The sequence below is a fragment of the Ovis aries genome, chromosome 7 (genome assembly GCF_016772045.2).
Source record: "Ovis aries strain OAR_USU_Benz2616 breed Rambouillet chromosome 7, ARS-UI_Ramb_v3.0, whole genome shotgun sequence".
Classification (NCBI taxonomy): domain Eukaryota; kingdom Metazoa; phylum Chordata; class Mammalia; order Artiodactyla; family Bovidae; genus Ovis; species Ovis aries.
In genome coordinates, this window is record NC_056060.1 from 52,574,132 (window position 1) to 52,591,106 (window position 16,975).

At 36.3% G+C, this 16,975-nt stretch overlaps 1 protein-coding gene across 2 annotated transcripts in view; it reads left to right on the forward strand.

Annotated features, from left to right (window-relative positions):
* NEDD4 (NEDD4 E3 ubiquitin protein ligase) overlaps positions 1-16,975 on the forward strand; it is a 143,507-nt gene that overhangs the window by 16,125 nt on the left and 110,407 nt on the right. For both annotated transcript variants that reach the window (XM_027971804.2, XM_027971806.2), the window contains exons 2-4: positions 1,566-1,639; positions 8,132-8,210; positions 8,303-8,341. In XM_027971804.2, the coding sequence (XP_027827605.2) occupies positions 1,566-1,639; positions 8,132-8,210; positions 8,303-8,341 (192 nt within the window). The remainder of the gene's footprint in view (positions 1-1,565; positions 1,640-8,131; positions 8,211-8,302; positions 8,342-16,975) is intronic.

Here is a 16,975-nt window from a genome sequence, read left to right on the forward strand (position 1 = left end):
TTCCCGGTGGCTCAGCAGTAAAGAATCTGCCTGCAGTGCAGAAGATGCAGGTTTGATCCCTGGGTCAATCTCCTGGAGAAGGAAATGGCAATCCACTCCACTAGTCTTGCCTGGGAAATCCCATGGACAGAGGAGCCTGGTGGGCTACAGTCCATGGGGTTGCAAAGAGTCAGACAGGACTTACCAACCGAACAACAACGATAATATATCCTGGATAATCATAATTTGAACTTGGTATATATATTTTAGATATTTCTACCCTGTGTGTCCCATGGTTTTTTCATTTTGCTCATGGCATCTCTTTTCACACAAAGGATACATAATTTTAGTGTCAGAACTAACAACTTTTCGATTAGAATTTGTATTTTTTAAAATTCTTTCTTCAGTGTCAGAAATATTCTAAAATATCTTAAGAATGTTTTAAAGTTTTCTTTTTCATTGTTAAAATTTGATGTATCTGGAGTTTGTTTTTATATATAGTATAAAATAGTGATCAAATATTATTGTTTACTTCTTTACTCATTCTCACCCCTCTGTATGAATTTTAGAATCATTTGTTAAGATCTATGAAAGAATTTAAGGAGGGGAGTTGGAATTGTATTGAGTTTGTAATTTACTTTGGAGAAAACATATAATAATATTAAATATTTACTTCCATGAATGTAGCGAATTTCTTCATTTATTTATATTTTCCTTATTTTCTTTATTTACAGATTTTATCCATAAAGGTCTTGACACTTTTTCTTAATTTTGTTTCTCTATATCTAACAGTTTTGCTTATTTGTGAATTTTTTAAATGTGCATTCTGTTTTATAGTATTTTTACCCACCTTTTTTTATTTAAAAAAATTTCAGATCTATGGGACAACAAAACAATAGTATAATGAACACTTGATTACTTATCAGTCAGATCCAGAAATTGGCAACAGTTGGTTATTCTCTTTAGTTCCATATACACACACATTCATTTATGTTCAACTTTTTATTGGCTGAGCCATTTAAGCGTGAGTTGCAGACTTTATCCCTAAATACTTCAATATGTATTTCTTAAAAATAGGATATTCTTACATAAAACCTCATCATGCTATTATGATACCCAAGAATTTTAATGTTTCATACATTGAAATATTAATACATTATAGTATTATTTAAAAATAGTTTATTGAATGGCATTTTAAAAATAATTTTACCTGTCTAAATTATTATTACAAATGATTATGAACTCTGAATTTTGTGTTATCCTGTACCTAGCAAAAATGATGAATCCATAAAAGTTCCAGTAATTTGGTTTTGGATTTCTTGGCAACAATGATAAATTTTGCTCATTATAATAATTTGACTCTAGCTTCTTTGGATTTTCTTTGTAGCTAATCCAGTCATTACAAATAACAATACAATTTTTATTTTTCTCTATATACTTTTAGTCATTTTAATTCCTGAAAAAAGATTCTTCCTATTAATTTTAATATCCTGTTATCTTATTTGGTATATATATATATTTAAAGATATGTGTCTTAAGTAAGTTATAAATTACATGAAAATAAAATACGAATTTTTGTATTTTAGGAAAATTCCCGAATTGTGAGGGTAAAAGTTATAGCTGGAATAGGCCTTGCCAAAAAGGATATCTTGGGAGCTAGGTAAGTATAATAAGTTGGGATGCAATTTTAAAACTTTGTATTAATTAATTTTTTCTAACTTTGGTTAGATGAAAAATTGAGTGATATTGTTAGTAAACTGTTATATGAAGTTGGTTGTTTCCAGTTGGTTGTTTACCAACTTCCTTGATATCTAAATTGCAGAATATGTGAAATTAGGCAAAGGTATAACTCAGAAAGGTAGTTAGAAGGTACATTAGTGAATTCTGTTTCTGGGAATTAGTAAAATTCTAACATACTAATCCTTGAGCAGTTAACAACCACAAACTGTGAACATATTACTGAAAGCAGCAACTTAAAGGCAGTGGAGAGTGAACAGAGCAGGTAGAGTCTAGTGAAAGTCTAGTGAAGAGTCCCTGTTTGGAGGTGGGAGTTGCACTGAGTAAGTCTCCAATTTATGAATTAGTCTGAGGTCACATGGAATCAGAACATGGAAAAGTTATAATATTCATGGCCTAGGAAATCAGAAGACTTAATCTGAAGAAAACATAACAGTGTGAGGATTCTGGAATGGAAAGAACTGGAAAGGAGATTCCCAAACTATGTCTACTGTCATTTCTTGCTGACCCTGAATCACACATCTGATAGCAGATTCCAGACAACTTAACTAAGGACAGAAGATCAGAACAGAGATCAAGGTTGCTGCCCAAGAAACAGAGCTTGTGATTCTTGCCCAAGTAAGATAATTAATTACATGATAGAATTAAATAAAAACACAAATTCTTATCAAAGAGAAAATACAGCATCCACAGTCTCTACAACTTAACATTTATAATGTCTAAGATAGAATCCAAAGCTATGTAATCTACCAAAAAAAAACAGGTAAATGAAACACATTCTCAGACGAGGAAAAAAATATGCTCACATAAGTCAAAAATTGGAAATCTCAGGAATAAAGTAGAAACCATAAAAAATGAAAATTCTAAAACTGAAAAATATATTAAATTAACATTCTGAGATGACATTAACAGCAGAATGGAGATGAAGAGGAAGAATTAATTAAACTTAGAGGTAGATCAATAGAAATTATTTCTCAGCAGGAGGTGAGAGAGAAACAGATTTAAAAAAATTTAAACGAACACAGAGAGAGCCTCAGGGACTTGTTAAACAATACCACACAATCTAACATACTTGTAATTGGAGTCCTAGAAATAGAGGAGAGAGAATGAGGCAAAACTCTGTTTTAAGAAATAATGGCCATATTTTTTCCAAATTTGGTGAATAACACAAGTTTATAGAATCAAAAAACACGGAGCAGGATGAGTACTGAGAAGAACATACTGAGGCACATAATAGTCATGCTGTCGAAAGCCAAGTATAAAGGACTGACAAAGCACTCAGAGAATGACAAATTATATACAAGGGACCTATAATTCAATTGACTACTGACTTCTCACCAGAAACTACAGAGCCCAGATTTTTAAAAAAGGGACAATAGAATAACTGTCAACCTAGAATTCTCTACTATATTCAGAGAAACTGTTCTTTAGTATGATGACAAAATAACATTTGCAGATAAAAGAAAGCTTTGAAACTTTGTCATTAGCAGACCTGCACTCTAATAAAAGCTAAAGTAAGTTCTCCCAGGTAAAGAGGATAGATGGCAGATAGAAACTCAGATCCTTACAAAGGAATATAGAGCATCAGAAATGGTAAACGTCTGGAAACATCTGAAAGACTTTGCTCTTTTCATCGTAATTTTTTAAAAAGCATGCCTGGTTATATCACAGCTTATTGTTTTTATATTATCTTATAGATGGAATACATATAATGATTATTGTATAAAGGACATGAACTTTTTAGTAGAATGTAATATATTGTGTAAGTGGAATAAAAAGTAAGAGTGTATATTGCAATACCTAGATGAACTGTTAAAAACTAATGTAAAGAATTATAGATTAAAAAACAATCAAAATTTTAAAATGAGATTCTTGGAAAAAAATACTTAAAGGCCAGGAAAAGAATACATTATCAAAAAGAGAGAGAGAGAGAAAGGAGAAAGGAAAGAATAGAAAACCAGTAATAATTTGATACACCTAAATCTAACCATAACAATTGCATTAAACATTAATGAACTAAGGTGAACATGAGGTAGAAGTTATTAGAATGGGCTGAAAAAGAAGGCCCAACTAAATACTGTCTATAAATGATGTGCTTAAAATACAAAGACACAGCTAAGATGAAAGAGAAGGGATGCATATGCCATACAAACAGTAAGCATATGAAGACTGAAGTGGCGTTTTGAGTGTCTGATAAATGGATTTCAGCACACGGGATTTTTCTTATGAATATAAGATTTGTTCAAGTCAACCACTGTCATATTAATACAGTCCAGAAGAAAAAAATGCATGATCATTTCAGTAGGTGTAGAAAGTGTACTTGTCAATATTCAACATCCTTTTATGATTAAAAAAACTGTCAACAAACTAATAATAAGATGCAGAATTACTTTAACGTCTGAAAGTTAATCAATATAATATACCGTATTACTAGAATAAAAGAAAAGCGATCATTTCAGTAAGAACAGAAAAAGCATCTGACATCATTGAGCACCCATTCATGATGGAAACTCTTAGCAAACTAGGGATAGATGGAAGTTGTAGATCTGATTAAGGTTTTCTGTGAGAAAGGTAGTAGTTATCATTATGCCCAGTGATGACAGTCTAAATGCTCTCTGCTTAAACTCATGAATAAGAAAGTTTATCTGCTTTCACATTCAGGTCAACATTGTGCTAGATGTCTTAGCCGTGTAATATGACTAGGAAAAGAAAAATAATACAGACTGAAAAGGGAAAAACTTTTTATTTGCAGTCAAAGCATGTACATAGAAAACCTTAAGGAATCTACAAAAGAAAAAGCTGCTAGAACTAAAATATAAGGCCACAAGATACAAAGTCATTGTACAAAAATTAGTCATATTCTTATATCTTCTAAGGGGACGACAGAGGATGAGATGGTTGGATGGCATCACCGACTCGATAGACGTGAGTTTGAGCAAGCTCCAGGAGTTGGTAATGGACAGGGAAGCCAGGCATGCTGCGGTCACAAAGAGTTGGACATGACTGAGCGACTGAACTGAACTGATCAATCAGTTAACAATTGGAAAATGAATTTTTAAAATTTAAAATTCATTTAAAATTAAAAACTTTGAAGGAATAACTTTAACAAAAGATTTGCAAGTACTGCACACTGAAAACTACAAAACATTGCTAACTAAGGGAAATTGAAGATCTAAATCAATGGATAAACATTGTCGTGTTCATGGATTGAAGATATATTATTGTTAGAGTTGTATTTCTCTCCAAATTGAATAGATTTGGCTCAATCCTAATAAAAATCCCGGGAGTTTTTTTTAGAAACAGATGAACTGATTCCATTGTTATGAAAAGTCGAAGGACACAGAATAGCCAAAACAATTTTGAAAAAGAACATAGGCCACATAGGTGGAGAATTTATGCAACATAATTTCAAGATTTTCGATACGGACAATCAAGACAAAGCAGCATTGGCATAAGAGTAGCTATATTGTTCAGTGGACTAGACTAAAGAGTGTAGAAGTACACACACTCCCCCGCCCCCACACACACACGCATACATATGTGTGTGGTCAGTTGCTTTAAGTGTTAAGGTAATTCAAGAGAAAGGATAATCTTTTAAATGCATAATACTAGAACAACTGGTTATAGGTGTGGAACAAAATGAAGCTCTGTCCATATCACATATAATATAGAAAAATAATAAGAGCTGAAATTAATAAACTTCTAGAATCCCAGGGACGGGGGAGCCTGGTGGGCTGCTGTCTATGGGGTCGCACAGAGTTGGACATGACTGAAGCGACTTAACAGCAACAGCAGAAGACATAGGAGAAAATATTTGGTCTACTGAGTTACACAAAGATTTCTTGAATAAGACTAAAGAAATATGCACCATAAAATTTTTAAAGAAAAATATTGAAACAAGAATTAAAAAGAATTAAATAAGAATTAAAAACTTCTGTTTGAAAGACACAGTTGGAAGTGAAAGTGATAGTTGCTTGGTTCTGTCCAACTGTTTGCGACCCTATGGACTGTAGCCTGCCAGGTTCCTCTCTCCATGGGATTCTCCAGGCAAGAATACTGGAGAGGGTAGCCATTTCCTTCTCCTGGGGATCTTCCCAACCCAGGATCAAACCTGGGTCCCTTGCATTGCAGGCAGATTCTTTACTGTCTGAACCACTGTGTTGTTTGAAAGACACAGTTAAGAAAAGGAAAAGGCAAGCCACCGATTGGAGAAAATGTTTTCAAAGCATATATCTGACAAGCACCTTTAATTCATAGTTTATAAAAACTTCTTATAACTTAGTAATAACATGATAAAATGGCCAATTAAAAATGGGCAAAATTCTTGAACAGATATTATCTGTGAACTATCCAGGTGGAAGTGTCTATCTGGGTTGTGAGATCAGGAATATATATTTATGTTTGCATTTGTGTTTTATATTTATATTTGTGAGTATACAGTTAATTGTTAAAATCATGGGTGAGATTTTGAAGGAAATATGTAGAGAAAACAAAAGGGAGAACCAGAAGGGTCTTGTGTCATGAAAGCTAAATGAGATGAGTTTCAAGGAGAAAATGGTCAGTAATATCAAACATATAGAGAGCCAGCAAAATAAGTGAGTACAAAGTGTCAGTTGTTTTAGCAAGATTGGTGACTTTTCATGGAATGGGTCTGAGAGAAAAAGGTGGAAGCCAGATTATAGGGTTTTGAAAACCACTGGCTGTTGGGGAAATGAAGGAAGGGAGGTTGTAGGCTGTCATGGTTATGAACAGGGTCTCTGGAGCCAGGTGCTTGAGTTTCAGTCCTCACTGTCCCGCTTCCTAGCTGTGTCATCTGGGATGAGTTGACTTTTTAAAGTCAACTTAAAGTTGACTCTGTTTAAAACAGATAATAATCATACCTGCCTCATAGGTTGTTATAAGGATTCCGAAAGTTAATATATATATGAACCATTTGTAACAGTGCCTGACACAGAGTAATTGCTGCATATGTATTAGTTGTTATTTGTGTCATTATTATCACAGATTTTTCACTTGCGAACTTTGACTGAGACAGGAACAAAGTCTAGTTTGCTTTGCTGGAAGCATGAAGGAGAGTCAGGGAGTGGAGGACCAGAGAAGGCAATGGCACCCCACTCCAGTACTCTTGCCTGGAAAATCCCATGGACGGAGGAGCCTGGTAGGCTGCAGACCATGGGTCGCTAAGAGTCAGAAACGACTGAGCAACTTCACTTTCACTTTTCACTTTCATGCATTGGAAAAGGAAATGGCAACCCACTCCAGTGTTCTTGCCTGGAGAATCCCAGGGACGGGGGAGCCTGGTGGGCTGCCGTCTATGGGGTCGTGCAGAGTTGGACACGACTGAAGCGACTTAGCAACTTAACAACAGCAATGACTGGAAAAACCTAAGTCAAAATAGATGATGCAAGGTTCCAGAGAAGGTGGGAGGTCACTGGACAAGGGTGATTGGGTGAAACACCTGAATCGTTGAAGTTAGGGGTAGGATGGACTCTGATAAACACCAGGATGTTGGGAGTATTGTGATGCCTTTGATTTTTGTCAATTTAAGTAAGAGATAAGGTTGTATGGGGCCTTCCCAGGTGGCGCTAGTGTTAAAGAAGCCACCTGCCAATACAGGAGGCATGAGAGACATGGGTTCAATCCCTGGGTCAGGAAGATCCCCTGAAGGAGGGCATGATGATCCACTCCAGGATTCTTGCCTGGAAGATCCCTTGGACAGAGGAGCCTGGCGGGCTACCGTCCATAGAGTTGCACAGAGTCGGACAGGACTGAAGCGACCTAGCAGCAGCAGTAGCACCAAAGTTGTATGTGGAAATGGGAGGAGGGAGATGGTGGTGGAAAATAGTGGGCACTTGGGATCCCCAAGGGACATGAGAGAAATATGACCATGAAAAAGTAAAATGTCAAGTCTTTTGCTTTGCAAACCTGAATACCACAAGGTTTTCCTTCTCCATGTCTCTTTGTACAAGGGTTACCTGGCACACAATTATTTTGAACTCAAACACTTTGTCTTTATTTTGTAAGAAGAGTTTATACCTGTGAGATAACTTGAAACTACCTTGAGGTCTTACAAAGCCATTCTTGAAAATCATTGAATTAACCTTCTTAACCCAGAAGAAGAAGGCATGTAATAAAAAATTAAAGTTTCCAAAAATATTAAGAGGTTGGAAACCACTGAATTGTGATTAAAAGGTTTTCTTTCTAATTCTTTGTCTGTTTCTCTATCATGGCATTTCAGCTTTTTAGCTAGATTCTACAATTACTATAATTACTTACCCCTGCCTAAGGAACCCTTACTTTCAAGTGTAGAAAATAATTGTAGAAATTGTTAACAAGGAAAATTCTGTGGTTTTTATAGTTTGAGAAACCTGAGTTTGGGAATAAATAACAATTAAATTTTTAAAAATTTTAACAGTGATCCTTACGTGCGAGTGACGTTATATGACCCAATGAATGGAATTTTTACAAGTGTGCAAACGAAAACCATTAAAAAGGTTAGTATTCAAAAATTTTTAAGTATATGTTGTTTTATTTTTGTGTAATGAAATATTGAAAAGTTAGTTATGCTGTGTTTATTGTCTTTTAGACTTTGAATCCAAAATGGAATGAAGAAATATTATTCAGAGTAAGTATGCATTTTATTTCATTATAACAGCAAAGATTTTTTTCTCAATAGGTTAGAACGATAAGTTCTCACAATATTCTAAAATGTATCTTACAAGAATTTGTAAAAATTTAAGAGTTAAATCTAGGTGTCCTCATGATGAGATGGCCTTGGAACCATTTATTTTATTATGAAGAACATGCGTAAGGTAATGAGATAAAGGATGATGTAAGCCTGAATTATCTTATTCTAATTTAATTCGGATGGAGAGACAGTCTTATTTCAATTTTGCAGATTTTTATGTTTTTCCTTAAAGATGATACAATATTTGTGTTTCTCTTAGTCATTTATTAAATACACTGATCCAGACAGGAGATGATGAGAGCCTGCCAGCAAGTGGATATATTATACATCCTTCATTCACATTCGTGCCTTCTTCCTCACCCCACTTCACTGTCCTGTAAGAACAAACTCCAGGCTCCCAAGAGGGCCCTCAAACTGACAGTGACACATGATGTAGATGGGAACAGCAATTCAGATAACTGTGGATTGCTCATCAGAAACTGTGCTGAAACAGCATAGTTAAGGTTGTAAAGAAAAAAGAATGATCAGCTCAGAATTCTGTATCTAATAAAAATATCCTTCAAGAATGACAGTGCATTAAGGTATTCGAAGCTGAGGAAAAATAAGAGAATTATACTTGGAAAACTACTCTTTTTCTAAAACTAAAGCTAAATACTACTTCTTCTCTGGTAGAATAAGTAGTCAAAAAAATTCAGTAAAGATACAGATGTCTTGAACAACACTATCAAATCAGTTTTACTTAATTGACATTTATCAGTTCAGTTCAGTTCAGTCGCTCAGTTGTGTCTGACTCCTTGCGGACCCCATGAATTGCAGCATGCCAGGCCTCCCTATCCATCACCAACTCCTGAAGTTCACTCAAACTCACGTCCATCGAGTCAGTGATGCCATCCAGCCATCTCATCTTCTGTTGTCCCTTCTCCTCCTGCCCCCAATCCCTCCCAGCATCAGGGTCTTTTCCAATGAGTCAACTCTTCGCATGAGGTGGCCAGAGTACTGGAGTTTCAGTACTGTGTAGCATGGAGAACTATATTTAGGAGATCCAGCCAGTCCATTCTAAAGGAGATCAGCCCTGGGTGTTCACTGGGAGGACTGATGCTGAAGCTGAAACTCCAGTACTTTGGCCACCTCATGCAAAGAGTTGACTCATTGGAAAAGACTGATGTTGGGAGGGGTTGGGGGCAGGAGGAGAAGGGGACGACAGAGGATGAGATGGCTAGATGGCATCACTGACTCGACGGATGTGAGTTTGAGTGAACTTTGGGAGTTGGTGATGGACAGGGAGGCCTGGCATGCTGCAATTCATGGGGTCGGCAAGGAGTCAGACATGACTGAGTGACTGAACTGAACTGAACTGAATAAATTTTACTGGAAGAGAATATGAAAAAGGATATATATATATGTTTATATGTGTATGTATAACTGAATCACTTTGTTATACACCAGAAGCTAACACAATACTGTAAATCAACTATTCTTCAGCAAAACAAAAGCAGACCAAACCCCAGCAACATCACAAGTTTGTAGGATGTAGCTACAACACTGCTTAGAGAGAAATATATAGCATTAAATTATATTGAAAAAGAAGAAAGGTCTTGAACAATTAATTTAAGCTTCCACCTGAAGAAACTATGAAGTAGCATCATTATAGAACCAATAGAGTTTAAATGGCTAAGTAAGGGATGTTATGAACACTTCTGTGCTTGTAAGCTCATTAACTTAGATGAAATGGACCAATTCATTTAAAGACATACTCTACTAAAATTTTAATAAATAAATTACCTGACAAGTTTTGTTAACTCTTAAAGAAATTACACTTGAAATTAAAAACCATCCAATAAAGAGTAGTTCCAGTAGTTGAGTTGTACCATGATTCTAAGGAATAAATAATTCCAATTCTATGCAGTCTTACTAAAAATAATAGAGAGACTTTTCCCAATTCATTCCTGAGGCCAGCATTATTCTGATACCAAAACCAGACCAAAGACTTTATAAGAAAATTAAAACTGCAGACCATTCATCCTCATGATCATAACCATTCTATGGTAAGTTTGTTAAATTGGGTCCCTTCCATTCTGAAAGGGCAGTGATTTGTTCTCAAATTACTTACAGAAGTGGGTTTGCCTTTCCTTTCTGTAGAACTTCAGCCAGCACAATTATGTGAGTGCTTACGGAATATGTGTTCATAGGGATGGAATCTATGCAACATTTCATCCTTTCAAGGGGCCCAATTCACAGAGAAGGAGGTGCAAGAATGAGCCCATGACCATGGGATCCATTAATCACATCATCTACCACACCATCTAGAAGCAGGCACTGGAATGGCCTACTGAAAGCGCAACCCAAGCACCAATATGGAGACAATACTCTGTAAAGATGGCATGCCAGTTTAATATTTAAGCCAAAAACCTCAATATGAGCTGTATTCACAACAGAAAGTATACACGGTCCAGGAACAAAGGAGTAGAAGTAGGAGTAGCCCCACTTGCCATCATTTCCAAAGACCCACTGGAGGATCCCTGGAACTCTGGGCTTTGCCGGGGTAGAGATCCAGGTCCCCAGAGGGAGCACACAACTTCAGGGATCCCATTCAACCATGATCTACGCCTGCTGCCAGGGCACTGTGGACTCCTTTCATCCAGGAACCAGCAGGTGACTGAGGCTATTATGTGGTTTCTTAGGGACCAACGGGAGAATTAAATGAGCTCATTATAGGAATCACCCTATATCCTTTTAAGTATTTAATGGTGGTACAAATTATGATATTCCCACTAGGTTGCCATATCTTTATTTGTTTTTTTAAACAGCTTTATTAAGATACAATTAACAATCGTATGCAATTCAGTGGTTTTTAGTATGTTCATGGAGTTGTTCAATCATCACCAAAATATTTTCATCACCTGCAAAATAAACCCCATACCCATTGTTACTCCTCATTTACCTCCAGGATCTGCTCCCTTTCCCAGGCAACTTCCAGTCCACTTAAAGAGATTTGTCTATTTTGGATATTTTGTTTAAATGGTATTATACAATATGTGGTCCTTCGTATCTGGCTGCTTTCACTAAGTATAATGTTTTCAAGGTTCAACCATGTTATAGCATGTATCAGTACTTAATTTCTTTTTATTGCCAAATAATGTTCCATTATATGGATAATCACACTTTATCCATGCATTGGGTGGGCATCTGAGTTGCTTCTACATTTTAACTGTTACGAATAATGGTGGTATGAACATCTGTATACAAGTTTTTGTGGGGACATCTATTTTCATTTGGGACATATATACCTAGGAGTGGGATTGCTGGGTCAAATGAAGAACTGCCAAAATGTTTTCCAAGTGGCTTTACCATTTTTACATTCCTACCAATAGAGTATGAGAGTTCTCGCTTCACATCCTTGACAACACTTACTATCATCTGACTTTTTATCACAGCCTTCCTAGTGGGTGCAAAATGATATTTTATTACAGTTCCCTGATGGTTCATGATATTGTGAATCTTCTCGTGAGCTTATTGGCCAGTTGTATATTTTCTTTGGAGAAGTGTCTAGTCAGGTCTTTGCCTGTTTTATAATTAGTTTATTTATTGTTTTGTTATTGAGTTGTCCTAGTTCTTTTTATTTCTAGATACAAGTCTCTTGTCAGATACATGATGTGCAAAAATTTTCTCCCATTCTGGGAGTTGTCTTTTGAATTTATTGATAGTGTTCTTTGAAGCGCAGAAGGTTTTAATTTTGATGATGTTTGGTTCCTTGTGCTTTTCTTGTCATATTCAATAAATATTGCTTTAATTTACTGTCTTCACTGGAGAGAGGACAGTTTCAGAGGCTTCCACTTGGCCTTCTCACTATGATAGTTCTTATCCCACAAGCCATAGATGAAATGGGGTAGTGGTAGTGAGTAGACCCAACTTCCAGCACACTTGAAAAATAGGAAAGCGACTTTTGGGGGACCCACAGAACCAGTGAAATCAGTATAAACTGAACATTAGTCAGGACCCCGTTTGTAATCAGGTCCCTTTAAGTCCTGCATTTTTGTCTTTAAATTTTGTTTCTAGCTGTGCTGGGTCTTTATTGTGGCACATGGGCTCTTCGTTGCAGTGTGCAGGCTTCAGTTTATCTCAAAACATCCATAGAAATTTGGAAGTTAAACAGCATATTTTAAATAAGCCATGATCAAAAAGGAAATTATAAGGAAAATTAGAAATCATTTTAACTGAATGGCAATTAAAACATATCAGGATATGGATGAGATAATTCAGTGCTTCTTCAAATACAAAAGAAAAAGGATATCAAATTGATGATCTAAGTTTCTACCTTAAGCAAAAAATAAAAAGTAGAGGGAAGAAAATAAGAATGGAAATCAATAAAATAGAACATGGACAAAAAGTAGAGAAAACAAATAAAACTAAAGGTAGTTCCTTGAAAAGATTAAGAAAAGTGCTACATCACAGTAAGCCCAAACAAGAAAGAAAACTCAAATGACCAGTATCAAGGAGAAAAGGAATCTCAAAATGTGGGTAGAAATAGATAGTATGGATATCTGTTACAGGAATTAAAATTATACAAATTTTAAACTTAAAACTGTAATTAAACATTTTCCTATTATTTTTTATCATCTTGATTTCCTATTAAAAAGGATATTTGAAAGTCGGTGCTAAACTCTTGAGTTAGAGATATTACCACAAAAATAAGAAAGATGACCATTTGAAAATGCTCACCAGGCTTAGGACTCTATTGCCTTTTACTTGTTTCTTTTACCATAATTTCACTGTTACCAACTGTTCTAGCCAGTATTACTTTATTCTGGGATCAAGCATAGGTCATGCATTTATTTTAATCATAAATTTCCAAATTTATTGTGAGGATAACTAGATAAATTTGTGTGGATCAATGCTAATTCTTCACAGCTAGATACAGAACTGAAAACACATGGTGATTTAGCACTTGCTGTACAAAGGACATAATTATGTGTGGTTTTCTATTTTCTTCTTTATCATTTCATTATTTATACATAGCACAAACTGTTTTCTATTGAATGTATTCACAGAGAAATGACTATTGAGATAACATAGTATAGTAAAATCTTGGTTATCTGGCATTCAGCCAAATGGAAATTGTGGCCAGAAGTTGAAGGGAGATTTTATATCTTTTAGAAAACATGAAGTTTAAATAAAATTTTTTTGTGTGGAGAACTCTTGTTGTTTAGTCACTGAGTTGTGTTCTGACTCTTTGTGACCCCATGGACTGACTGTAGCCCGCCAGGGTCCTCTGTCCATGGGATTTCCCAGGCAAGAATACTGGAGTGGGCTGCCATTTCCTTCTCCAGGGAATCTTCCTGACCCAGGGATTGAACGTACATCTCCTACATGGGCAGACTGATTCTTTACTATTGAACCAGAAATGTTCCTGGTAAATTAATAGACAGGACAACTCCAAATTGAAGTTAATCTTCAATCACAAAGTATAGTAAAATCTGCATGTACAGTTGCTCACGTGAGACCAGGAGAGGCGAGTTATCGGGAGGGAAAATAGTCTGACACATTAGGGAGCCATATACTCATTATAGGGGCTTCCCAGGTGGCTCAGAGGTTAAAGCATCTACCCGCAATGCGGGAGACCTGGGTTCGATCCCTGGGCCGGGAAGATCCCCTGGAGAAGGAAATGGCAACCCACTCCAGGATTCTTGCCTGGAGAATCCCATGGACAGAGGAGCCTGGTGGGCTACAGTCCATGGGGTCGCAAAGAGTCGGACACGACTGAGCGACTTCACTTTCACTTTCACTTTCATACTTATTATATGCTCTGTGCGTCAGCATAGCATAGGAGCCTCTGAAAAAGGACCACTCCGCTCCCTGTACACCCATGGTGATCAGTTTGTATCTTTGGTATTCACACACATAATGTGTATATGTTCATGGATATATTAGTGTTAGGTTACAGAAGCAACATGTATACCTTAAATATTTTTATAAAAATAAATAAAAATCAGCTGTAATTTAATTTCCATAAAGCCACCACTAATTGTGTGATAGTCTGGTATTTTTTCCTATGTATTTTTATCCATATATTTATCCTGGCAACCAACTCCAGTATTCTTGCCTGGAGAATCCCATGGACAGAGGAGCCTGGCAGGCTATAGTCCATGGGGTTGGAAAGAGTCAGACACAACTGAGCAACTTAATACTCACTCACTCACAGTCCCTACCCTCAACAAGGCTTACCATCTACTGTGGAGCCTTATGAACTAGTTTCTCAAAAGTATTACTAATGTGCTGAACCTTGTGAAGAGAAAACATGGGTGCTAGTGAGTGAATATCAGGGGATATTAGAGAATTTAGGGGAGTCCCTAAATGTAAAGTATTTAAAGTAGGCCCTTCTGTAGTGTATCATTTAGGATGCTTTCAGCTTCTAGTAACAGACTCACTATAACAGCTAAAATTGGCTTAAATGATAATTGCATTAATTATTTCTCCTCACAAGAAGCAGGCATAGAAGAGAGGTAGTGACTGCAGCAGCTGAACGGAGTCATGTGAAGCCCAGCTTCTCTGGGATTCTCTTGGCTTTCTGTCCTTGGTCATAAGAAGCCTGCAGCAGTTCCAAACGACATAGCCTCTGATGATGATGTCCAGAGGTAGACCCTATCAGTCTCCTTTAAAAAGTGAAGAACCCTTTTTCAAAAATTTCCCTGGGAGACTTTCATATCTCTTGGGCCAGAATTATGTTGTGTGTATATTTCTAACTCAGTCAGGGATAAAGAGAGTGGAATTTCTGGAAAGCTTAGAGGAATCAGAAGTAAGTTCATAGGAGGTGAGGAGGGGTGGGGAGTAGCTGCTGGTATCCCTGACACACATTGTCATCCAATATTTCAATAAAATCAGAATTCTGTTAGCTAGGAAAAAGGATGGGGTGACCCATTAATAAAGCACTAAGTGTAGTATGGGGCTTCCCTGGTGGCTCAGATGATAAAGAATCCACCTGCAGTACAGGAGACCTGGGTTCAATCCCTGGGTTGGGAAGATCCCTGGATAAGGGAACAGCTACCCACTCCAGTATTCTGGCCTGGAGAATTCCATGGAGTGTATAGTCCATGGGGTCACAAAGAGTCAGACCTGACTGAGCGACTTTCACTTTCACTTTCATAGTATAGTATAGCCATATAATGAAATTCTCATTGGCTGTTTAAAAAGAGACAGATGTTTATGTATTGATAGAGTGTTAGTTTCAAAATATACTAAATGAAGGAACAAAGGTGGCAGAACATTGTATGTATGATTCACCTATTTGTGTTAGAACAACTCTCTCATATGCAGGTATCTGAAAAAATACTTCTGGCAGGACCTAAGAAATTGTTCACAGTATTTTCTCTGAGGGTGGGACAAAGATGAAAGATTTATAATTTGCTATACCATGTATCTTTTTTGACTGCTTGAATTCCCCCCTCCATGGCTATGTATCTATAATATGTTTTTATATTTGTTGATAAGAAATAACTGTATAGAGAAACAAAGAAGACACAAAACATGTACATAAAAATGTGAAGATACTTTCTATTTATAAAATGCTAAGCATTTTATATGCCTATAAAAATACTTACCTAGTTGATGTAACTTTTTACAGTTTTTATTTTAAAATCTACTTACCACAGATGTTCACACAAAAACTTGTAGATGAATGCTCATAGCATCATTATTCATTATAGTAAAAAAGTAGAAACAGCTGGTAGGTCCATCAACAAATGAACGGACAAACAAAATGGACAAATGAATGGGATATATACATACAATGAAATATTATTCAATGATAAAAAGGAATGATGTAGTGGCAACATAGGTGAACCTCCAAATATTTAAAGACCACATATTGTAGGAGTCTCCTTATGTTGAATGTCTATAGTAGGCAAATCTGTAGAGACAGAAAATGCATTAGAGGTTGTCTGAGATTGAGGAAGTTGAGGGGAAATTAGGAGTGACTGCCTGGGCTTCCCGGGTGGCTCAGCTGGTAAAGAATCTGCCTGCAGTGTGGGAGACCCTGGGTTTGATCTCTGGGTTGGGAAGATCCCCTGGAGAAGGGAATGGCTACCCACTCCAGTATTCTTGCCAGGAGAATTCCTTGGAGTGTATAGTCCATGAGGTTGCAAAGAGTCGGACATGATTGAGCAATTTTCATTCACTTCACTAAGAGTGACTGCTGACAGGCATGGAGTTTCTATTTGAGGTGATGAAAATGTTCCAAAATTGTGAGGGTACTTAGTTGCATACTCTATACTAAAACCCATTGAATTGTACATTTTCAATGGGTCACTTAATGGTATGTGTATTATATCTCAATAAAGCTTTTTTTAAATATACCTGCTTTGGTTTTTTTTTTCCTGCAACCACCAGCATAATTTCCAGGAACATTACTTTAGGTTGTTTATGAATAGCAGAGAATACATTGACATTTATCAGTAACTTTATCCTTCCTTGAAAATTTGGTTACTACTCTGATGTTTTTTCTTTTTTTTTCCTTTGCTCTTTTGTCCATTTATAGACTTACATACTTTTCCACAAACATCACAATAGTCTTTATTT